This window comes from Myodes glareolus, chromosome 22, assembly GCF_982192425.1.
Source record: "Myodes glareolus chromosome 22, mMyoGla1.1, whole genome shotgun sequence".
Taxonomy (NCBI): Eukaryota; Metazoa; Chordata; class Mammalia; order Rodentia; family Cricetidae; genus Myodes; species Myodes glareolus.
This window is the reverse complement of record NC_142047.1, coordinates 51,581,027-51,603,045: the sequence shown is the minus strand read 5'-3', so window position 1 is coordinate 51,603,045 and position 22,019 is coordinate 51,581,027. Positions and strand designations below refer to the sequence as shown.

Below are 22,019 nucleotides of genomic sequence, written 5' to 3'. Positions count from 1 at the left end.
AGAATTGGCCCTCTCTGTGACCTTTTCTTCCACAGTGGGCTGGGAGCCGAAGAGCCTTTGAGTAGCATGACAGATGACACCAGCAGCCCCCTGAGCACAGGCTACAACACCCGCAGTGGCAGTGAGGAGATTATCACCGATGCTGGGGACCTCCAGGCTGAGACCTCCCTGCATGGCTCACAGGAGCTTCTAGCCAATGCTCGCTCACGGATGCGCACAGCCAGTGAGCTGCTCCTGGACAGGTGGGACAGGGTTGTGTGCAGGTTTTCAAGGGAGTTCTCCTGAGCAGGAAGCCCAGCGGGAGGAGCTAGGTGAAGGAGGCAGGAACTGGCTAGGCCTCAGGTCAGACTGTTGCCATGACTGCAGGCTGGGCTCTGCATCCTAGGGGTTCTTCTGGCTCTTGTCCCCAAACTCCTGTGGTCTTGTGGCAGGCGCCTACACATCCCTGAGCTGGAGGAGGCCGAGCAATTTGAAGCACAGCAGGGCCGGACGCTGCGGCTGCTGAGAGCCATGTACCAGTGTGTGGCGGCACATTCGGAGCTGCTTTGTTACTTCATCATCATCCTCAACCACATGGTGACAGCCTCAGCTGCCTCTCTGGTGCTGCCCGTGCTCATCTTCCTGTGGGCCATGCTGACCATCCCAAGACCAAGCAAGCGCTTCTGGATGACAGCCATTGTCTTCACTGAGGTGGGTGACCGCTTGTAGGGTTGGGTCTGGGCCACTTGGCCCATGCTAAGTGCTCTGTCCTGCAGGTCATGGTGGTCACCAAGTACCTGTTCCAGTTTGGCTTCTTCCCCTGGAATAGCTACGTGGTGCTGCGGCGCTATGAGAACAAGCCCTATTTCCCTCCACGCATCCTGGGTCTTGAGAAAACTGACAGCTATATCAAGTATGACCTGGTGCAGCTCATGGCCCTTTTCTTCCACCGCTCCCAGCTACTGGTGAGCCCACAGGCCAGCTCAGGGGTGGTAGGGGCTCCTTGGAAACTCCAGGCATTCTTGAGCCCAGTGGTGAGGCTGAATACTTGGATGACCCAGCATGGGTCTGGTCTAAGTATGGCCTATGGTTGGCTCTTCCATATTCTCCATAGTGCTATGGCCTCTGGGACCATGAGGAGGATAGTTTCTCCAAGGATCACTGCAGGAACAGTGAGAAGGACCAGGAGGCCGAGGAAGAGTCAGAAGCTATGCTGGGATCACAGCCTGACGCAGGCACTGGGCATCCGGAAGAGCTGGTGTTGGCTGGTACCCCCAGGGACCACATCCAAGGGAAAGGGAGCGTCAGATCCAAGGATGGGATCCAAGAGCCCTTAGAGGACCTCAAGCCCCAGCAGATGAGGCACATCAGCATACGCTTCAGGAGGAAGAAAAAGACTCCAGGACCCAAAGGAGCGGCAGCTATGGGTGAGAGCCCAGAATAGACCCCTGCCAGATTCCTGGGGGGGGGGGAGGAGACACAGATGACCCTCAGGTGGAGATGGTCAGCTCAGCACAGTGATAGCCCATCAGGAAGGACACAACTGCTCAATATTCTCCCTGTATCTGTCCTTGGAGTTGTCCCTGTACCCAGGACTAGATGTCTATAGACCTGGGCTGAAGTCTCAAGCCTACCCTAAAAAATAACACAGCAGAAGTTGCTCCCTCACTGGTGACTGCGGGGAGGTTCCTGTGCTGTCTGTAAAGTGGGTGATGTCAGCTTGTTGGAGTGGACACCCAGTCCCTGGTGGGTTCACTGGCATTTCTCTGGACATATACACACTCACAGAGGCTGAGGAGGAGGAAGAAGGGAAAGAAGCTGCAGGGAGAAAGAGCCCACGGCATACTCGAGGGAGAGTGAAGGTCCAAGAAAGAATGAAGGCAGCTGGGCGCTGGTTGAAGAGCTTCTGCCTGGCACTGTGAGTGACCTGGCTGGGATTGATGGGCATTGGGGCAGGAAGGTGGTCCCTAGCTGGATATTGATCCCTCTGAGGCCGTCCATCCACAGAGCTCAGAGCATCTACCAACCCCTGCGGCGCTTCTTCCGTGACATTCTGCATACCAAGTACCGAGCGGCCACTGATGTCTATGTTCTCATGTTCCTGGCCGACATTGTCGATTTCATCATCATTATCTTTGGTTTCTGGGCTTTTGGGGTAAGTGGGCGTGGGACCCCAGAGTGAAAGGCCGGCTTCTAGGCCTTTGGAGTGCATGGTCTCAGAACTCTGGGGTACAGTATAGCTCTATCTCCCCAATCTGTGCCCTCTACTGCAGAAGCACTCTGCCGCCACAGACATTGCGTCCTCGCTGTCAGATGACCAGGTGCCGGAGGCCTTCCTGTTCATGCTGCTGGTTCAGTTCAGCACCATGGTCATTGACCGTGCCCTCTACCTGCGCAAGACTGTGCTGGGCAAGCTAGCCTTTCAGGTGGTCCTGGTAGTGGCCATTCACCTCTGGATGTTCTTCATCTTACCAGCTGTCACCGAGAGGTAGGTGGTATGAGGCACTGACCCCTGGAGCCTCAGTCTCCCCTGAGGCACTGTATGCTCTGGGTGTGACCCAGCTTGGGTTGGCCTCCAGAACGGTTTCATTCAGGTTCACCCTCCCTGACATCCTGTCCTGTTCCATTCAGAATGTTCAACCAGAATGCAGTGGCCCAGCTGTGGTACTTCGTGAAGTGCATTTACTTTGCCCTGTCTGCCTACCAGATTCGCTGCGGCTACCCCACCCGTATCCTGGGCAACTTCCTTACCAAGAAGTACAATCATGTAAACCTCTTCCTTTTCCAGGGGTGAGTGTGGTCTGCCTAGGGATCATGAAGAGCAGGTAGAAGCCATGGTAGGTGGTTGTCCCTGCTGACGGAACCTTGGCTTTGGCAGGTTCCGTCTAGTGCCGTTCCTGGTGGAGTTGCGGGCAGTCATGGACTGGGTGTGGACCGACACTACACTGTCCCTGTCCAACTGGATGTGTGTGGAAGACATCTACGCCAACATCTTCATCGTCAAGTGCAGCCGAGAGACAGAGAAGGTGCCGGGGCAGAGGATGGATGGGTATCTCTTGGGGATTTACAACCCACATGCACAGCAGCCCAGAGAAAGGGGTTTCCCAGAGCTCATGGACAGCTGCAGTGGGTCTAGGAGTCAGCAGGGGACAGTGGATTGGGCCCTTGGGTTTGAGTGGTGGAGCAGGCAGATATTAGCAGTTTGTTACCAGGGCTGTGCTTTGTGAGTTGATATATTCACCAAGTACACGTCTTCGCCACTGCAGCCGGCTTTAGGATAGCTCTACCCCACAAAGAACCCTTGTCCCCATTTTTAGTTGCTCCCCACCACCCCCTCTCCACCCCTGGTGGTCTGTAGTCTCCTTCCTGTCTGTGGGTTTGCCTGTTGGCTTTCTCCCCTCAGCAGTGTTCTCGAGGTTCAGGACTCCACTCTGTAGACCCATGTAATAGACTCCACGGAGTGCAGAAACCCCAGGGTCTGCCTACCTTTCCACGGTGGACGGCTGCTGTTTTCACTGTGTGTGTCAACCTTACATGGCACTTAGGAGGTCACTGTTCAGTCATTTGGAACTGTTCCTGAAGGGGCTACATCTCTCTCACCAGCAAACTGAAGTTCCAGAGTTTGACAGTTCACGTGCTGCTGGCTGATTCCCTTCCTTAGAGAAACATCTATTCAGACCACACCCTAGATGTGCTCAGGTCATGTTAGATTTGTAAGCATTCTTTGTAGGCACTGGCCTCTCCATCCCACCACATGGCTGCTCTGCACTCCCCCACGCTTCTGTGTATGTGTGTGGGTATGCGCACCAGCGCAGGTGCCCGTGGAGGGCAACAGAGGGCACCGGATTCCCTTGGAGTTGGAGCTGCAGGCAGTTGTGAGCCACCCAACATGAGTTCTGGAAACTGAACTCTGGGCTTCTACAAGAGCAGTCCACCCTCATTTTCACTTTTGAAACCCAGGTTAATTTTTAAAAACCTGTTTTCCCTTTTGTGTTCACTTCTGGTGTTTCCCCAATGGTCCCCAGCCATAAGATTGCGGAGATGTCTGACTTCTGGGAAATGTAAACCCTGCTCTCTGCTCCAGTGTCCTTGCTTGCAGCTGTATAGAAAGTAGGCTCCCTCCACTAAAGCACCTGACCCTATTTAGGGTTATTTCTGGACCTCAGGCTTATTCGGTGACACCAGGTTGAGGCTTACAGCCTGAGGCCAAGAGGCTGGGAGGGTGACCAGTATCTCCCTTCCAGAAATACCCACAGCCCAAGGGACAGAAGAAGAAGAAAATTGTCAAGTATGGTATGGGTGGCCTCATCATCCTCTTCATCATTGCCATCATCTGGTTCCCACTGCTCTTCATGTCACTGATACGCTCTGTGGTGGGTGTCGTCAATCAGCCCATTGATGTCACTGTTACCCTCAAGTTGGGCGGCTACGAGGTGAGTAGCCGGCCTCCAGCCCCACCCCTTCTCCACTAGCGACTATGAATGGCTCCCTACTGATCATGCATCTCATCCCCAGCCATTGTTTACCATGAGTGCCCAGCAGCCATCTATAGTGCCTTTCACGCCCCAGGACTATGAGGAGCTGTCCCAGCAGTTTGACCCCTACCCAGTAAGTGACCTGCACTGTACCCACTGGGTATGAGGTGGGCTGGCAGGGAAAAGGTGGCCTGCCGCCCCCTCACCGAGGCATGCTCCACACAGCTAGCCATGCAGTTCATCAGCCAGTACAGTCCTGAGGACATCGTCACTGCACAGATTGAGGGCAGCTCGGGGGCACTGTGGCGCATCAGCCCCCCAAGCCGGGCCCAGATGAAGCAGGAGCTGTACAATGGCACGGCTGACATCACTCTGCGCTTCACCTGGAATTTCCAAAGGTGGGTCCTGTGCTTATAGGGCTGTGGGGGATGCCCCACACTGCCTCACACTGCCCTCCCCACAGGGACCTGGCCAAGGGTGGCAAGGTGGAGTACACCAACGAGAAGCACACCGTGGAGCTGGCCCCCAATAGCACAGCGCGGAGGCAGCTGGCCGGACTGCTCGAGGGCAGGCTTGACCAGTCAGTGTGAGTGCAGACCACTGTGGGCAGGTGGGCAGCAGGGCTTAAGATGCCCCTGACTTGCTGACTCCTCCCACAGCGTCATTCCCCACCTCTTCCCCAAGTACATTCGTGCTCCCAATGGACCTGAAGCCAACCCAGTGAAGCAGCTGCAGCCAAGTGAGTGTGGAATCAGGGTGCTGGGATTCAGCCTAGGCCAGGGATGGGTGACCCCCAGACTCTAACTACCCTGCTCAATTTAGATGAGGAAGACGACTATCTTGGTGTGCGTATCCAGCTGCGGAGGGAGCAAGTGGGCACAGGGGCTTCTGGGACTCAAGCAGACACAAAGGCCTCTGACTTCCTCGAGTGGTGGGTGATTGAGCTGCAGGACTGCCAGGCTGACTGCAACCTGCTGCCCATGGTCATCTTCAGTGACAAGGTCAGCCCTCCTAGCCTCGGCTTCCTGGCCGGCTATGGGTGAGTACTGCAGAGGAACCTCCTAGAGCCCCCAGGGCAGTTCTGAGTGGTCACGGCTCACATGCCTCTCCCAACAGGATCGTGGGGCTGTACGTGTCCATTGTGCTGGTCATTGGCAAGTTTATGCGGGGCTTCTTCAGTGACATCTCACACTCCATCATGTTTGAGGAGCTGCCGTACGTGGACCGCATTCTCAAGCTATGCCAGGATATCTTCTTGGTGCGGGAGACCCGTGAGCTGGAGCTGGAGGAGGAGCTGTACGCCAAGCTCATCTTCCTATACCGCTCACCAGAAACCATGATCAAGTGGACACGTGAGAAGGAGTAAGAGCCCAGCTCCTGGGCACCGGGAATGAAGGAGCTGCCCCAGGGCAGCATGGCCACCAGGGCTGACAGAGCTCCTTGGAGAGGAGTGTAGCTGCCTGAGGCCACGAGCTGTGACACATCCTCCTGGCCCATGTAAGCCCTGATGATGCTGCTGTCAAAGGGACACTGGGTCCCTCACCTGTTGCGTCCCCACCCACCTGTTGGGCTGGGGGCCCAGTGTAGCTCAGGGCTAGCCACACTGGGTCTGGGGGCCTGGCTCTCCCTTCCCACAGTACTGTAGAGTTTTCTAAGTAAAAACATTTTTATTTATACAAATGGACAGTTATAGACCAATCCCAGTGTTCTCGCCTTCCTGCTTGATGGCTCTGCTTTCTTCCTCCTCTTCCTCGTCATCGTCTGTAATCAGATACTCCTGGATTTCCTTAGAGACCCAGGCCCTAAGGGAGACTGCAGTGAGAACCAGTCCTGGGCATCTCCCCAGAGGTCTCCCCAAATAAGAGGCATTACCTCTGACTGCGGAGCTGAGCCTCGGCCAGGACATAGGGTGGCAATGGATCCAGGGAGGGCTATAAGAGATGGCAGTGTGAGAAGCCATGGGGACCACAGGGACAGCTCATAGGGACATCCGAACAGGCACTCACCAGGTCCTTCATGTTCACCCGGCAGCCATAACACAGCTGTTCTATGACACAGGCCTGTGCATCCCCCCTGTAGAAGCAGAACCGAACTTGTGTGCCTGGTCTCATTCTGAACTCTGTTTAAGGCCACAGTCTTTCTGCCCCCTCCACCCCTGTCCATAGGGCAGGACACAGGCAGGGTCTTACCTCCTGCCAACTCCCCTGTGGCAGCTCTGGGCCTGACCCTCCCCTGAACCACAGCAGGGGGTGGTAGGTATCCCAGCCTCAGCAGGCAGCATCTGGGAGAGATGTGAGGAGGACTGAGCCCCAAAAGCTGTGGCACTGTCTGCAACAGAGAGGGTTTGAGGGAACCCTGGGGCAGCCAAATAACGCCCCCCCAGCACTCAAAGAAGGCCCTGCACGCACCAGTGGTGTCAATGTCCAGTGCACACATGCAGAGGAGGCAGCTGGGGCTGGAGGGGCCAGAGGCACAGCCCTCCCGGGGAGCCTTGACCAGCTTCTCACTTGTCCTGTTGGCAGATGCACAAACAGGGACAGGTAACAAATATGTCCCCAGTCATGGGTTCTGCGCCCTTCAAGTGTGGGCAGCAGGCTCAACAGCACCCCCAGTGGCACACACACCTGTACACAGTACTGACTGTAGAGGGGAAAAGAGTCTGCAACCTCAGGATAAAGGCTTCCATCAGCCGGTGGATGCTAGCCTTTTCTGGAGCCTAGGGGCAATCAGATAGCGGGTTTTAGAAGGGCCAAGGGGCACCTAAAGCAAGTACCATGGCTTCACATGGCCAGCCCGAGGGGACTAAGATCAGAATAGGATTCACACAGTGTGGATACAGGTCCTCTTGCCACCTCTTCACCTCAGGGACAGACTAACCCTCTCCCTCCAGCCTATTCTTCCAAGGTACAGGGCATGCTTGGAGGCCCCTTAGATACATGGACACTGCTACTGGCCTTCAGAGGCAGGACAGCAGGTGCTAGAGTCGCAGAGAACCAGCTGGGACTAGGACTGACACTGGCTGGCAGACTCAAGGTCTAACAGTGCACCAGGGATTTCTGACCCTGTATGGAGGGGCTGCCTCCAGCGAGTCCACGCACTTCTCCACAGGCCCACCTTGGTATCGATGGCTGGTGTGAAGACCGAGGGAACGCCAAACAGGTGGTTGTAGAAGGCCACTTCCTTCAGGGTGTGGTCCCGCATAGGCCTCACCAACACCACATCCCCATGCCGCTCATCCGAGAAGCCCTGGGGAGCAGACACTGGCTCAAATCCTAGCATAATCCTAGTAAGAGGAGTCTTACTGCCACCGCCAGCTATGGTTGGGTCTCAGGCCTCTCCATTTGGAAGACCCCAGGATAACACAGAAGTACTTTCAAAGGCAAGGGACACCATGACCTCTAGGCCCCACATACCGTGTCCCAGGCAAGGAAGGCTCCTCTCCCCAAGGCCAGGTTGGTCATAAGCTTGATGGCCAAGCGGGTACAGCTCTCCCCAGTCATCACCTTGCAGTAGCCATGGGTTCGGGCTACATGCACAATCAGATGGGTCCTATGATGGGGTGAATTACAGAAGCTGGAGCTGGAGTCCTACAAGCCAGGCAGGGCTAGGGGTGCTGCACTCACCTCAAGGTCTGCAGAAGTTCCTCTTTGGCTGTCAGCGTCTTTATGGAACTGAACAACCTAGACAAGGCCTCTGTCTGAGCAGCTGTGGGGAACCCAGCCATGCCTAGGGGTTCCTGGCTGTGGGATGGGTGTGACTGATCCTCCCCCTGAGCTGGGCTGGCACAGCCCTCAGACCCTAGCGCATGCTGCTGCTGCAGGAAGCTGTCCACAGCCGTTTTGTAGGCCTCCTCTGTCCCTGCGGGCTCTTGGGAAGCACTGCACAGCACCGATGGTGGCAAGCTGAACACCTTTCAGGATGTAAGAATGGACATTGATGCCAAGGCCATGCCTGCCCTCTGAAACAGTTGGAAAGCCAAGGCCCAGGGCAAGAGGCCCACAGGATGGCTCCAATAAGCAAGAATGTGGCCCTGATGGGTGTCCCCTCCAAGGTTACCATAGGTCACCACCTGGGGCAGACCCACCTACCTCCTCTAAGGCAACTACATGCCACGGAAAGCCAGTGTTCTGCAGGATCAGCTTCACCTCAGCCAAGGTCTTCACCCTGTCCTGTAGGCTCTGGCCACAGGCTGCTCCCTCTGTAAAACCCAGGTGGGAAGTATGTAGGATTCACAGAGGAAGTGCCTGATGGAACAGTGCCACACACAGAAGTCCCACCAGCTCTACTCTTCAGAGATTTTGTTTGCTTGAATTTTGAGATAGGGTTTTTCTGTGACTTTTGGAATCTGTCCTGAAACTCACTCTGTAGACCAGGCTGGCCTAGAACTCACAGAGATCTACCTGCCTCTGCCTCCAGAGTGCTGGGATTAAAGGCGTGCACCACTACCACCTGGCCAGAGTAAGTTTCTGTAAGGGCAGGACTGGCTCCCCTCAAAGCTAAAGAAACTGCCTAGTCTTTCAGCCATAAAGATCAGTTTTAAACTCATCTTCTTCAATCCCTGGGCCCTTCAATAGAGCTGGGAAGGCACCTCTGTCCCCAGTGTGTCTCCTGAAGGGGCTGTTGTGGTTCACCAATCATTGTTGGGGTCTGAATGGAGGAGTGGCCCAACATACCATCAACATAGATGACTCCTGGCACAAAGCGTAGCCGTTTTGCAGAATCCTGACTCAGACCCTGGAAGAAAAGTGTCAGGACTCAGGTCTGGCCAAAAGCATTTCTCTGGACTTCAGACTCTCCAGACAGTGGACAAAACTGCCTGGGTCTCCCCTCAGAGGGGTGTGTATGGGCCAAGTCTTCTTCCCACAGGAGAATGTTTGGGTCTGTCTTCCTTCCTACAAATGGATCAATGGGTCTGGGTCTTCCTTCCCCACAGGAGAAGGAAGTGATTAAGTCTTCCCTCCCATATGAGAGTATGCCCTGTCGGTATCAGAAACTTCAGAACCCACCCTCTCTAGTCTGTTTCTGACACCTACGCAGCCTGAGAAAATCAGCTGGACCATGGGGCGGTGTGGGCACCGTACCACCTGCTGGGCACCTCAGAACCCTCGGGAAATGTTTGGTAGGTAAGAACAGAGGAGACAACCCATGGAAGGCAGGGGCAGAGAAGAGTTCCGAGGGGAGCGGGTCAGGCACTGACAAATGGCTTCATGGTGAGCTCCTCCACATGTACAGCTTTAGGGGAGCAGCAGGTACGACAAAATCCCCAGAACTATAGGGTGTTCCCAATGGAGCAGTACTGTCACTTAGGTCAGACCGCTGACTCCTATCAACCACAGCCTCGACTCTTTTGCTTCTCTCTAGTTGGTGCCCCATGGTGAACGGAGCATGCGGGTCCCTCTTCTGTGCCAAGACCCCTCAAGGAAACCCTGCATGCCCTCAGCAGTGCCAGGCATTCTCAGCTCGAGTTCCCATTCTCTCTGCCTCACCCTCTTCCACCTAGGCCACCTCTCCCTGTCTTTGGCAAATACTTCTCTCCACCCACAAGTCACAATTGGTCAAACTTGGATACTATCAAGTAAAGCTAAATGGGGATATACCTGGGGACCCTGATGAATAAATGTACAATCCTACAGGTGTCCCATCTGGGGTGGGGGGTTCTGTCTAGTGTCAGCCAAAGTGCAGGCTGAGGAAAGAGGCCCCTGTTAATTCAATCCAGAAACTCAGGCCCAGGGATGGTGTGGACATACCTCAAGGACTTGCCAGACCATGGAGCTGGATGAAGGCCCCCCAGACCACGCCAACAGCACCTGGGGTGGGGAGAGAGGATCAGCAAGGACATGCATCTCCAACGCAAGCAAGTCTGCTTCATTCTTAAACAGCCCCAGACACCAAGTCTACCCTCAAGGTCCAGAGACAGCAGGCCAGCTGAAGAAAGGCACATATAGGAAGGAAGCAGGGGCTGACAGCCAAGCACTCCCCACGAGTACCTTCTCGCCAGGAAAGATGAGTCGGTTCTTCCCAAGCATGGCTCTGAACTTATGAACATAGAATGCCTTGAAACAATCCCTGTAACAGACACAGAGAGAGGCTGTTCCGCACCCGCCCACCAGCCCAAGACCCTGTGGGTGGTACTGTCCCTCTTTTGGCAGTATCCACCCTTAGAGGCAGACACTCTGTCAGAGCCTGGTGGGGGAGTTGGATGGAGGAGCTGTCCTGGCTATGACTCTCAGGGCACCACCCAGATCCCATCATATGTGAGCTGAGAAGCCCCACGGGTGCTTGGAAGGACTCAGCAAAGAGAAAGGCTGAGCTGGGACTAGAGCAGGGGGAGTCACCAAAGTCTTTCAATAACAAGTGTTGATCTATGGATGATGTCCCAACAGACAGAAGGGCTGCTTCTCTGAGACTCAGACCCCTGCTGGACCAAGCAGCCCAAATATTCCTAAGTTGTTGGTTACATCAGTACCTACCTTGCCCAGGTTACAATTACTGGTAACACTACCTTTTCTTTCAAATCTGGGCTCCCAAAACATGGTGGGTGACAAGAAAGGTTCTGGAAATCAGTTTCTGCCCCTCCACCAGAATCTTTTGTAGAAAATCTTTGAAAAACAGACTCAGAGATCCAAAGGACCTTAGACATGTGAAATCCTCATCCACTCAACAAGCATACATTATACAAAGCTACTGCTAATACCACTAGGTATTAGAGAGATAACACTGGAGATACATGTTCCTGCCCTCGGGGAGCTATAGTTCTTGGTAAAAGAGTCGAACATGAAAAGTGATAATTCAAAAGAAGTATGAGGAACCCATTAAAGTTACAGATAAAATATGAATCCTCCTGCTGTGACCCCCATGGGAATAATCTCTTGTTCTCCTTCCAAGTCTGTGTGGCCATCAAATAAAACAGATATCCCATAGCCGGGTGGTGGTGGCGCACACCTTTAATCCCAGCACTCAGGAGGCAGGTGCAGGTAGATCTCTGTGAGTTTGAGGCCAGCCTGGTCTACAAGAGTGAGTTCCAGGACAGCTAGAACTGTTACACAGAAAAACCCTCTCTCAAAAAAACACAACAAAACAAAAAAGCAAAAACAAAAATAGGTATCCTGTGAAAAAAGGAACAGTTTCCACCCAGAGTACCTGCCCAAGTTCCCAAGATGTTCTGATCTGACATGGACGAATTCCAAGTGCCCGAAAAGCCTGTCTTTCAACGCACCTTTTCCCTCGAGTCTGGGCACTCCACAAGCTTCCCCAGAGATCTTCCTACCACTAGGCCCATCAAGGAAATTTGTGGGATTCTGTTTGACAGGATTTCTCTGCAGCCCAAGCTGGCCTCGAATCTGAGGTAATTCTCCTATCACGGAATCCCTAGTGTTGGAAATACAGGCGTGAGCCTAGTTTAGATGACAAGAGTGGTTACCAATGGCTCCCACCACTACCTGTGGTCCTGGCCAATGTGACAAGCACGTACAACGTAACCGTCCCCTTACAAGGAAAAAGCAAGCCTGGAGAGGGGGGAGGGGGGCTGCCGTGATCTCACCTGCAGAAGGCGTCTCCCGCTCGTATCACCACCACCGGCAGGCCTTCCGCGCACTTTACACATTTCTGCTCCCGGCTGTGGAGAAAATAAGAACATCCATGGCAAATCCTCCCACCGCAGCGAACTTGGAGGAGCCAAAGTCTCGCTTCCCAGTCTGGCTCACACACCAGGGCCTACGCTTAGTTCCAGCTGCCGACTCCATCCCGGGTCGCTGCGACCCTAAGAGTGCGGGGACAGTCCCTGGCCCGGTACAGACGGCTCTTACCCCGGCCGTGGCACGGGCAGAGTCTCCCGCTGAGCCGACACCGCGTAGTCCTCACCGGCCTGACACATGGAGATGGTGGGCTGGTCCGCAGTAGTGAAGAGCCGGCGCGCCAAGATGACGTTGGCGCACAGCCGACACAGTCGTGACGCAACACGGGGACGGGGCGAGCGGTGACACCAGTGCGGCGCCGTCGCGGCAGTGACGCCGGCCTCCCGGCCTGGATAGGGGACAGCGGCGGCGGCGGCGGCGGCGGCGGCGGCGGCCTGGCCGGGGGATGGCGATGTTCCGCAGCCTGGTGGCCTCGGCACAGCAGCGGCAGCCGCCAGCCGGGCCCGCGAGCGGCGACAGCGGCCTGGAAGCACAGTTCAGCTGTCCCATCTGCCTGGAGGTGTACTATCGGCCGGTGGCCATCGGCAGCTGCGGCCACACGTGAGCGCGCGCGCCGGGAGCCCGCGGGAGGGGGGTCCGGGCCGGGGTCGTGGCGGGCAGCCGCCCGGGGACTTGGGGAAGCCGGCCCTGCCCCTACCCGCTGGCCGCGCTCGCGGCCCCCCGCACCCGGGCCAAGGGAAACCCTGCACCCGCCCCGGCCCCGCGCGTTGCTAACGGCCGCCGGCTGCTTCGAGGGTGGCGGACGAGGCCCCTGCGCCAAGCGCGGGCGTTCGGGCTTGTAGAGATCGGGCGGGCCGTTGTAAATAAATGACTTGTGGCTTTTGCAATCCACTCTTATCCACCCCATGTCTGCTCGTTTTGACTGTCACGGAAATGAGTTCGCTGAAGTTAGGAGAGGGGATCGTTTGGAGCCTGATGCTGTTTTGTTTTGAAGGACTATTCTGAACCTGAAGCTTCCAGGCAGCAGGGCCTACCGGGCCCCAGACACCGGAGACCTTGTTAGGTGCCCAGCCGAGCCAGGACCTCCCCCAAATCTGGCTCCTCCTCCTCCGTGTTTCAGGAACTAAAACTTGAGGTTGTGACTGCTGGAGGGAGCGCGGTGCTCAAGGCCTTCCCAGCGCCAGCCTGGTTGGAAGGGAGCCAAGATAGAGCGTCTGCTCCATGACCTCCCCACAGTACAGCTCTTGAGATGAGCAGTTAGAAAAAGGGCAGGAGGACTTCTCAGTAGAGGGCCACGCTGCTCAGGAGGTGGGGCTCTCCTCGGCTTGGGGTGCACGCAAATTGGTGGGAGGCTTTTTGCAAACAGAGGCAGCTGATTTTGGAGACTCTGCTGCAGAGGGAACTGGAACTGCTGGGTGGGCGTGTGCCTGCTAGTCATCCAGGGAGGTGGCAAGGACCTTGTCTCCCTCCAAAACTGCCTTCCCTTTCCCTGCCCCAGTGTCAGACTGAACAGGGATCCTGCTCCCACTGGAGAGAGCTCTGCGGAATTGTCTGTAAGGGCACAGCTCCTACTCAGTCTAATGCTACTGGGACATTCTAGCAGGAAACCTTTGATCAGGACCCTCTTTTTTTTTCTTTTTTTTTTTTTGTATGCTTGCATGAGTAGGCATTTTACGGTGTGTTCTGTGAGGTTTGTCATTTTGAAAGCCTTGTCTCCAGCCCCTTCACTCAGTGCACACAGGCCACCATGTTTTCCGTTTCCTAGTATTCACCAAGCAGTACTTGACACCCCTTCCCCCCAAGTCTTATTATGCTGTCCCCCTGGCAAGATAGAACATGGGATTGGAAAGCATCTGTCCTGTAAAACTATTTCCATTGCTGTTTCTGCAAGCTTCTGTCCGGACAGCCTTCACCTGGGTGGTCCTGCTTTCTTTGCTGGTTCCATTTTCCATTTCCCCAGCTGTTCTCACCTACTTAATCTGCAGTCTGTTGGGTGTAGTCTGTGTTCAGATGAGTGTGAGGGTTAAGCTTTTGTCTCACCTTTTAAAAATGCACATCTTTGAGCCAGCTGACCGGAAGCAATTTCCTTCCTGAGGCTTTCTTGTGAGTAGAACCCTGCACACCTGGGTTCTGCTGTGACGCTGGCATGTTGGCTGTCATGGGGCCCCACTGGATGCACCATTTTACCAGCCTCATAGGGATTGGCTGGCCGTCCAGCTAATCAAATCTTAGGGCCAGTGACAGAGGCCATCTTGGGACTACTTGCTGGGGTCTCAGGGCTGGGTGTGTGGTTGCTGATGCCATCTCACCCTGCTCTGTGGGGTAAGGTAGGTGACAAGGAGCCAGTCTTGACAGCAGGAAAGTGCTTCTGAAAATCCTTTCACAGTTGCTGCTGCCAGGTCTTAGGCTGATCTTGCTTCTTTGAGCTTGGTTAAACATGTCTTGTCAGGTCGTGGCTCCCTCAAAAACGAGAGTGCAGTAACTTTTGACATGGCCTGAACTGTAGGCCTGCTGTCCTCATTGCAAAGGGACCTTTCCTTGAGATCTCATAATGCCAGAGGGGCGCTGGCTAAGTCATCTGCGGATTCAAGAAGATTCTCCCATCCCTTCTGACCAACGTGACTTCTCAGCCCCACCGCAGAGCCTGCTGAGAAGTCACAGGAAACAGTCAGACTTCACACTGGCTTCTTGCAGCCTCCTCACACCCTTCGATGCTGCCATCTTTCTGGGGGCTGAGTCAGTGCCCCTCGTCCTCCCAGGTGCCATCAGCACTTGTGATTTTGTGCAGGAAAAAAACCGTGAGCTTCCATCCTCAACCTAGACTCTCCTTCATTCTGTGTACCCATACTGTAAACTCAGCCTGGTTCAGTTTTACGTTCCTCCACCATTATCCCACACCCTTAAAATCCAGTTCTAACTTGCTTGACTGAATTAGCAAACTCATTAAGCTCTTTATTAGTAGTGTAATGCACTTCCTCCTGGGCTACACTTCCTGCTTCCCTGCAGGAGCACGTTAATGTGCATTTATATGTTCTTAAAAACTTCAGTCTGGTTACAGGTCTAGAGGCAGCTATTGATGGGCCCTGGGGGACATCAGTACTACCTGACCTGGCATCTCGTTCACAGAAAGTCACTGCTGGTTTAGTAGACAATGAGGGATTTCCTTAGTCAAAGGTGGAAAAGGCAGTGTTTCAGGAGTTTGGGGATGAAGCACATCTCTATTCCAGTTTACAGGATTCTGTTCTTTACCAGTTAATGCTTGCACCCTCAGTGGTTGGGACTTGAATTTTTGTTGTAATTCAGCCAACCTTATAAATGAGCTTTGATTTTCTGCATCTTGAGCTCTGTGGCTGCTGGACAGAAGATTCTCTTCCAGAGCACTCTTTAGACTGTTGATGCACATCTGGAACTAGTTGGTTTTAATCACTGATTCTTTTGTTGTCCTTCCCCATATGAGATGCTGTAAGTTGGTTAATTTTATTACAGAACTCATCCAGAGATGCTAGGGGCGACCAACCAGCAGCATCATTTCCCTTATTTTTCCACAAATTGTCAAAAGTTTTATATACAGAATCACCAAATCCATTGCCTCTAACAATTAGTGAATCAAAATAATCAAGTCCATTTATCCCTTAAGTTTATAAAATAGTTAACACCATGAACTTCCAGTGCTCTCCAAGCTTTTCAGGAATTGTGGGTGCTGGCAAATTGGACAGCCCATTCCAGATACTTCAAAAGTTTTCCTTATGCTTCTCTTGCTTTAAAACTAATTCTGACATCAAAATCTGTATCAGCCAGTATTCTTTAGAGAAACAGAACTTATAGAATTAATATATATGCATATATGTGTACATATGTGTATATAAATATAAAGGAGATTGATTAAAATGACTTACAGGCTGTGGTCCAGCTAATCCTAACAATAGCTGTCTACCAATGGAAGGTCTAAGAATCCAGTAGTTGTTCAGTCCACAAGTCTGGATGTCTCAGTTCATCTTCGGTATATGCCAGAATTCCAAAAGAATTACCTCTAATGCCAATTTATGAATGGATTTGCCAGTAAGGCAAGAGCAAGCAGGCAAAGAGAGCAAGCTTCCTTCTCCCATGTTCCTTATATAGGTTGTCAGCAGAAGGTATAGTCCAGGTTAAATGTGGGTCTTCCCACCTCAAAATATCTGGATTAAAAGTGGGTCTTCCGTCTTTAATCCTAGCACTCAAGAGGCAGAGGCAGGTGGATCTCTGAGTTCGAGGCTACCCTGGTCTACAGAGCAAGTTCCAGAACAGCAAGGGCTACACAGAGAAACCCTGTCTTGAGAAAAAAACACAATAAAAGTGGGTCTTCTACTTCAAATGATTTAATTAGGAAACTGTCCTTCATAGGTGTGCCCAGCATAAGTCCAGATAAAGTCAAGTTGACAACAAGAACAGTTGTCAACTTGCACAGCTATGCCCCGTTCCTTTCTGTTCCCTACGGTGTGTATCTGATGAATGGAAGATCCTGCGAACACCAGCTGGGGTGTGGGCAGGCAAGGACAGAGCTCCTACTGCTGGCATCTCGGAGCGTGCCAGAAAGAGACTGGGCCCCTACCAGTTCTCAGTGCTCCAAGTTTGTGTCCAGTACCCAAGCCAGGGTAGTCCCTCCTGTCACCAGGCTTTGACTCCGAATTCAAGAACCCCCTCCTGGGGAGGGCCTTGGTCCTCCTCAACGAAGTGATGGGACAGACTTAGCTAACTTCCCAGGGGAGGCCTTAACCTTTCTTAGGAGTGGATAGAGGGTAGGCTGGGGGGAAGGGGGAGGAGAGGAGGAAGGGGGAATTTCAATTGGTACGTAAAAATAAATAAAAAATTTTTTAAAAGTAGGCTGTTGAAGGGACTTTTGAAGCCATGCCCACTCACACTCCCCCTTGTTGGGTGGTTCCAACCTTAGGTCTCCTTATAAAAAAAAAAAAAAAGACCCCTTGCTGCCTCAGGAGACTTGCCTGGCCAATGTTGACCATGTAGTGAAAGGGCTCCAGGCCTGGCATTTTGTTCCCCCGCAGCTGTTAGTCACTTTCCTCCCTGGCCCCCTGACTGATACCCCGACCCCTGAGGTTTTGTCAGTTACCGTCGCATGATCTCTAGACTCTCAGGAAGTGATCATCCTATCCCAGGGATGCTGTTATTGGGTACCGGCTGCAGGGGATACACCACATACAGGAGGGCTGTACTAGGAAGGGACAGCTCACCTCTTAACCAGCAGGGGGGTGGGAACGTGAGCATAAGATTGTCTCCAGAACTATTAGTAGCAACTGGGGAGCCACTCTGTACATGCTGGCATGGAAGAAGTAGCCTCAGGTCCATGTCACCTGCAGGTTCTGCGGGGAGTGCCTCCAGCCATGTCTGCAGGTGCCATCCCCTCTGTGCCCGCTCTGCCGTCTGCCCTTCGACCCCAAGAAAGTGGACAAGGCCTCTCATGTAGAGAAGCAGCTCTCATCTTACAAGGCACCCTGCCGGGGTTGCAACAAGAAGGTACCCGCCCTGCTCGGGTTTCCTAAGGCTGGGAGGCTCTGGGTGGGGCAGCTTCCGCTCATGGGTTCCACTGTCCCATAGAGGAACTGGGTGCATGGGCTCACAACCCTTCCTGTCGAGTAACCACATCTGCTTCAGCGTGAAGCTACCTGGCAGACCCTCTCAGATCTCCAGGGGAGCAATGCCGTCACAGCGGCCTGACCTAGGCTCAGCTGACTCCGCACTGCGGCTCTTGCAGACCGAGCACTCAGGCTGTGACAGACAAATCTGGGGAAGCCAAGAAGGTTCTGGGGACTCTGAGGTGGCAGATGCAGCCCAACAGAGACAGGGCCTTTCGAGGCTGAGCTCCGTGCACCTAATGCTAGCATCTGTCCTGAGGAGAATAGCATGAGCGCTGTTCCTGCACCATCGCACAGGTCCTGCCACTGGAGTTGGGGCTTCAGGCCTCTTTCCAGCCTGTCCCCAGAGCCTGCCTCGCTCCCCCTTTCCCCTTTGTTCCCGGGAAACTGAGCAGCTGGGAGTGCACTTATCACTTATGTTGCAGGCTCCCTGTGTCTCTAGTTACTGTTTTTGTGAACTTGTCACAGTGTTAAAGGTCACCAGGCAGATGAACTAGAACTGCCCTGGGCCTGGAATAGTGAGACTGAGTCGGTTGCCATGGTCCTCCTTGGTGCTTGTGTGCCCTGGCTAGACCTTCCTAGGGAGGCTAGAGGCCAGCAGCCTGTCGGTGTCACATGTGAAGTAGCCCCACCCCTCACTTGAACACCTCAATTTTCAAACTGTCTTCTGAAACAAATTTCCCTGCTGCATGGGTACCCAGCTGTGACAAGTGACTCAAGGAAAACCTTCTTGGACCCCTGCATATCTTAGGCACAAACTCTGGGAACATGTGCTGTACCCACCTGCCAAGGCTGGTATAGTAGCATGTCCTCCTTCCCCCTCAGTCTTTGAGGTCTACCCCCAGCCTTGGTGTGCACCCTCGGGGAAAGGCTGACCATGGGTTCTTTTCTCTCTTCCGGGCAACTCATTGAGCCCTTGGTGGCTGTGATGAGGACGCTGAGTGGTAATTATCACACTGCATTGTGATCTTCACCACTAAAGGTATTTGTCAGAGCAGGGGTCTTTCATTGGTTTCCCCCTGGGGGTGTGAGCCTTTTTTCCTAGTAGGTATGGATCCTGTCCACTCATTGGAACAGCTTCTCTGAGTCCCCAAGAGAGGGACCTGCTAGTCGTGTCCTGGGGATTAGTGACCTGCACCTGCTCTATACAGCTACCCTAAGAGCCATGAACACTTCTGTCTATATGGCTCTGTAGAGACCTGTGTGTCTTCTTGTGTTCCCTCTTGTTCACCAGGGTCCCTTCTGGTAGCCCCAGAGCCTGTGAGTGTTTTAGGAGCAGAAGGGGTGGATCTGATCTTTTGCTGGTCATTCTCTGTCCCTGCTGCCCAAGGTCATGACCTGCCCAGTCTGCTTCTCCTCTCGTCTCATAGGTGACTCTGGCAAAGATGAGAGTGCACATTTCCTCCTGCATGAAGGTCCAGGAGCAGATGGCCAACTGCCCCAAGTTCGTCCCTGTGCTGCCCACATCCCAGCCCATCCCCAGGTAGGCAGCCAAGATGGGCAGAGTGAGGATACTTCCTAGGCCAAGGACCCTATAGTCACCTCCCCTCTGTCATAGCCCTATCTCATTAGTCCAGCATGTGGGGTAAATAGAGGACCAGGACTTTATTTACAAGGTGTATGGTTCTCCTTAGGGCCAGACTGTCCACAGAGGGGAGGGCAGGTTTCAGGAGGAGTTGGGACAAGTGCTCTCAGCCCTAACCTTGCTCAGTGTCTTCCATCCCCAGCAATATCCCCAACCGGTCTACCTTTGCTTGTCCCTACTGTGGAGCCCGCAATCTGGATCAGCAGGAGCTGGTGAAGCACTGTGTGGAGAGTCATCGCAGTGACCCCAACCGTGTGGTGAGCATCGGCAGCACAGGGCTTCTGCCTGAGGGAGACACAGGGGTCAGGCCTGGTCTGGGGACGAGGATACACAAGTGTGTACCTTAGGTGCTGCTCTGCAGACCATGCTATGGTTGGGTGAGTGGGCAAGCAGACAGGGGAGGCTCCCTCCCTGCTACCCCCAACTTCTGTGTTCTAGGTGTGTCCCATCTGCTCGGCAATGCCCTGGGGGGACCCCAGCTACAAAAGCGCCAACTTCCTGCAGCACCTGCTGCACCGGCACAAGTTCTCCTACGACACCTTCGTGGTAGGTATTCCACCCAGCTCCCTCAGGCTCGCCTGGGTCGTGACAGTGCCAAGACTCAGTTGCCACTGGAGGGCACCAGGCGCCCAAACTTGTCAAGGGCTCTGATTTGCATGAGGCTAGCTGCTCCGGGTCCCTTGGTGCCCACTCTGGGCTATCTGAGGCAGTACCTTGGTTTTGTAGCAGCTTCAGAGACAAAGTCCCTGGTAAACTCACCTCAAGGTGATCGTGAAGAGAAGCTGCCTAACCCCAGCTGGGCCAGAAGGGTACAGCCCGCCTGCTGCCCCTCACCCAGGCTTTTCCTTCTCGGCATCCCCCATGTATCCATCACCTCCTGCAGCTTCCAGCCAGCTAGGGTTGTCTTTCTTCTGGTCCCCAGGGCCGGAGATCTCGTTGCCCCTGACCAAACTTTCATCTCAGAAACCCCAGTTCTTGGCCAGGAAAATGGGTCAGTGAATAAAGGCTCCTGCTGCCAAGCCTGACGACTTGTGCTCAATCCCTGGATCCCTAAATTAGAAAATCCTCTGACTCCCATCCCCACATATGTCATACACATCTACACACACACTAAATAAGCTGGACAAAGAAACTGTTCCCATCTGAAGGGAAACCAGCTCATTCATGAACCCACCCCTCTTAGTCTCAAATTTGCAGACTACTGACCTGCAACATGATCCTGGGAGAACTTTGGGAAGCCGCTGGGAAGGACTGGGGAGCTAGATAGGGCTCTAGCATCCTGAGGTTTTTTTTGAAGGGAGACTTGAGCTCATAGAATGGTGTTTGGGTGGATTAGCATGGATGTGGTCTGGCTGTTGGGAGCCATCCTGGTCCTCCCAGCACTCCCAAAACTTACCTGTACTTGTTTCCAGGATTACAGCATTGACGAAGAAGCCGCCTTCCAGGCTGCCCTGGCTCTGTCCCTCTCTGAGAATTGAGGCACACACAGCCTGGCCACCTGCCTCAAGTCAGGGGCCGAAGACACAATCCTGCATCAAGGGATAGGGCGGTTGCCCTCCTGCCCTGGCACCTGCACAGGAGTGCGCCACTGGGCTAAGTGGAATTTCACACAAGGAGAGTTGGTCTCAGAGCCCCCAGGGCGGGGGTGCTGGCTCGCTGGCCTCTTGCTATCAAACAGGGCCACTGGGTCCCGGCCAGCAGCACTGGGTCATCGGTGCTTCAAGAGGCAGGTGCTGGCCATTGGGTTAGAGCAGTTGGCTGCCTTTCCCAGCCGTGATATCCTCGTGTGGAGAAGGATGAGGTGCCCTAAGCTGTGCCCCAGCAGGACCAGGGGAGGAGGCGCCTAGCCAGGTTGCCAGCCCACCCGGTCCCCAGCTTCGCTTCCACCGTAAGCATTTGGTACTGGCTTTTGTGATATTTAGGAACCCTGCGTTTTTCTATCTTATCCTGTGTGATAATCTTTTCACGTTTTATAGAGCAAAGACAAAGCAGTTCCTCTTCATACCGCAATACCTGTGTTTGACTAGGAAGAACAGTATTTTTATGGAGCATTTACAAAGCTATATTTTTTAAAAAAAATAGTCAAAAATAAACACTGTGTGGGATCAGTGCAAAGTGGGAAGGAGAGTGGGCATAGCCAGGGCTTCATCTGTGTGTGAGCCAGAGGTGGTGTCCCCAAGCCACTTGCTCTTTGAGGAAGAGGCTCTTGTTTGTTTGCAGTTTTCTTTATGATAATGACCCAGACAAAATCCTAACACCCCTGGCCACTTGCTATGGCTGCTCCAGCAGTTGGAGGACAGTCGAGGCAGAAGGGGGTCCTTCTCCTGCCCCAGGAATTGTCTATGGCTCCCTGTCACCTTCCAGAGCCAACCACATCCCTCCTCAGGCAGGGACTGCCCTTAGCAGTGGTCGGGCCCTCAGAGGCCAGAGAGGCCTGCTCGGTGGTGTCGGCATCTTATTCTGTTCATGGCACAAATCCCGCCTTTTCAGAGGAGTTTAAATAAATTGTTTGCAAGCATCCGCGGCAGCCTTGGTGCTGGGTTTGACTGTCAGTGTCGGCTAGGGGCTGCCAGGGTCCACAGCCCTTCCTCACCTGATGGTGCTTTTCCTCTGGTAGTTGGACCACCATGTGCCCTTGGTCACCTTTTTCCTGGCCTCTGCGTGGCCTGTAGAGTGGTAGAGTCATGAGCACCAGTTCCTTCTCCCAGAGGCTCCTGTT

General features: G+C 53.9%; 3 protein-coding genes across 8 annotated transcripts in view; 2 read left to right on the top strand and 1 right to left on the bottom strand.

Moving 5' to 3' along the window:
* Positions 1 to 6,152, top strand: part of Piezo1 (piezo type mechanosensitive ion channel component 1 (Er blood group)) — a 65,582-nt gene extending 59,430 nt beyond the window's left edge. For all 3 annotated transcript variants that reach the window (XM_085681841.2, XM_085681843.2, XM_085681840.2), the window contains 16 exons: positions 36 to 242; positions 432 to 690; positions 756 to 944; positions 1,094 to 1,406; positions 1,768 to 1,897; positions 1,987 to 2,134; positions 2,253 to 2,467; positions 2,611 to 2,769; positions 2,858 to 3,005; positions 4,224 to 4,412; positions 4,495 to 4,587; positions 4,680 to 4,852; positions 4,918 to 5,040; positions 5,114 to 5,193; positions 5,277 to 5,493; positions 5,571 to 6,152. In XM_085681841.2, the coding sequence (XP_085537967.2) occupies positions 36 to 242; positions 432 to 690; positions 756 to 944; positions 1,094 to 1,406; positions 1,768 to 1,897; positions 1,987 to 2,134; positions 2,253 to 2,467; positions 2,611 to 2,769; positions 2,858 to 3,005; positions 4,224 to 4,412; positions 4,495 to 4,587; positions 4,680 to 4,852; positions 4,918 to 5,040; positions 5,114 to 5,193; positions 5,277 to 5,493; positions 5,571 to 5,820 (2,893 nt within the window). In that variant the 3' untranslated portion in view covers positions 5,821 to 6,152. The remainder of the gene's footprint in view (positions 1 to 35; positions 243 to 431; positions 691 to 755; positions 945 to 1,093; positions 1,407 to 1,767; positions 1,898 to 1,986; positions 2,135 to 2,252; positions 2,468 to 2,610; positions 2,770 to 2,857; positions 3,006 to 4,223; positions 4,413 to 4,494; positions 4,588 to 4,679; positions 4,853 to 4,917; positions 5,041 to 5,113; positions 5,194 to 5,276; positions 5,494 to 5,570) is intronic.
* Ctu2 (cytosolic thiouridylase subunit 2) lies at positions 6,102 to 12,405 on the bottom strand. Of its 2 annotated transcripts, none has more exons than XM_048437457.2 (15): positions 12,260 to 12,405; positions 11,995 to 12,069; positions 10,442 to 10,520; positions 10,202 to 10,261; positions 9,128 to 9,188; positions 8,543 to 8,652; positions 8,078 to 8,364; positions 7,868 to 8,003; positions 7,569 to 7,700; positions 7,079 to 7,170; positions 6,863 to 6,966; positions 6,644 to 6,782; positions 6,461 to 6,527; positions 6,327 to 6,385; positions 6,102 to 6,256 (listed from the first exon to the last, which is right to left on the bottom strand). In XM_048437457.2, the coding sequence occupies exons 1-15, from the start codon at positions 12,325 to 12,327 to the stop codon at positions 6,142 to 6,144; spliced, it is 1,584 nt and encodes a 527-aa protein (XP_048293414.1). In that variant the 5' UTR covers positions 12,328 to 12,405; the 3' UTR covers positions 6,102 to 6,141. The 2 variants fall into 2 exon arrangements, with proteins under 2 accessions (XP_048293414.1, XP_048293415.1); XM_048437458.2 differs by having other exon boundaries at positions 12,162 to 12,295.
* A 74-nt stretch (positions 12,406 to 12,479) lies between these two features.
* Positions 12,480 to 21,820, top strand: Rnf166 (ring finger protein 166). Of its 3 annotated transcripts, none has more exons than XM_085681845.2 (6): positions 12,480 to 12,688; positions 17,440 to 17,596; positions 19,086 to 19,198; positions 19,443 to 19,557; positions 19,739 to 19,846; positions 20,713 to 21,820. In XM_085681845.2, exons 1-6 carry the CDS (start codon positions 12,534 to 12,536, stop codon positions 20,776 to 20,778), a joined length of 714 nt encoding a protein of 237 aa, XP_085537971.1. In that variant the 5' UTR covers positions 12,480 to 12,533; the 3' UTR covers positions 20,779 to 21,820. The 3 variants fall into 3 exon arrangements, with proteins under 3 accessions (XP_085537971.1, XP_085537970.1, XP_048293410.1); XM_048437453.3 differs by lacking the exon at positions 12,480 to 12,688 and adding an exon at positions 13,238 to 13,396; XM_085681844.2 differs by lacking the exon at positions 17,440 to 17,596 and having other exon boundaries at positions 12,560 to 12,688.
* Positions 21,821 to 22,019: the final 199 nt, after the last annotated feature.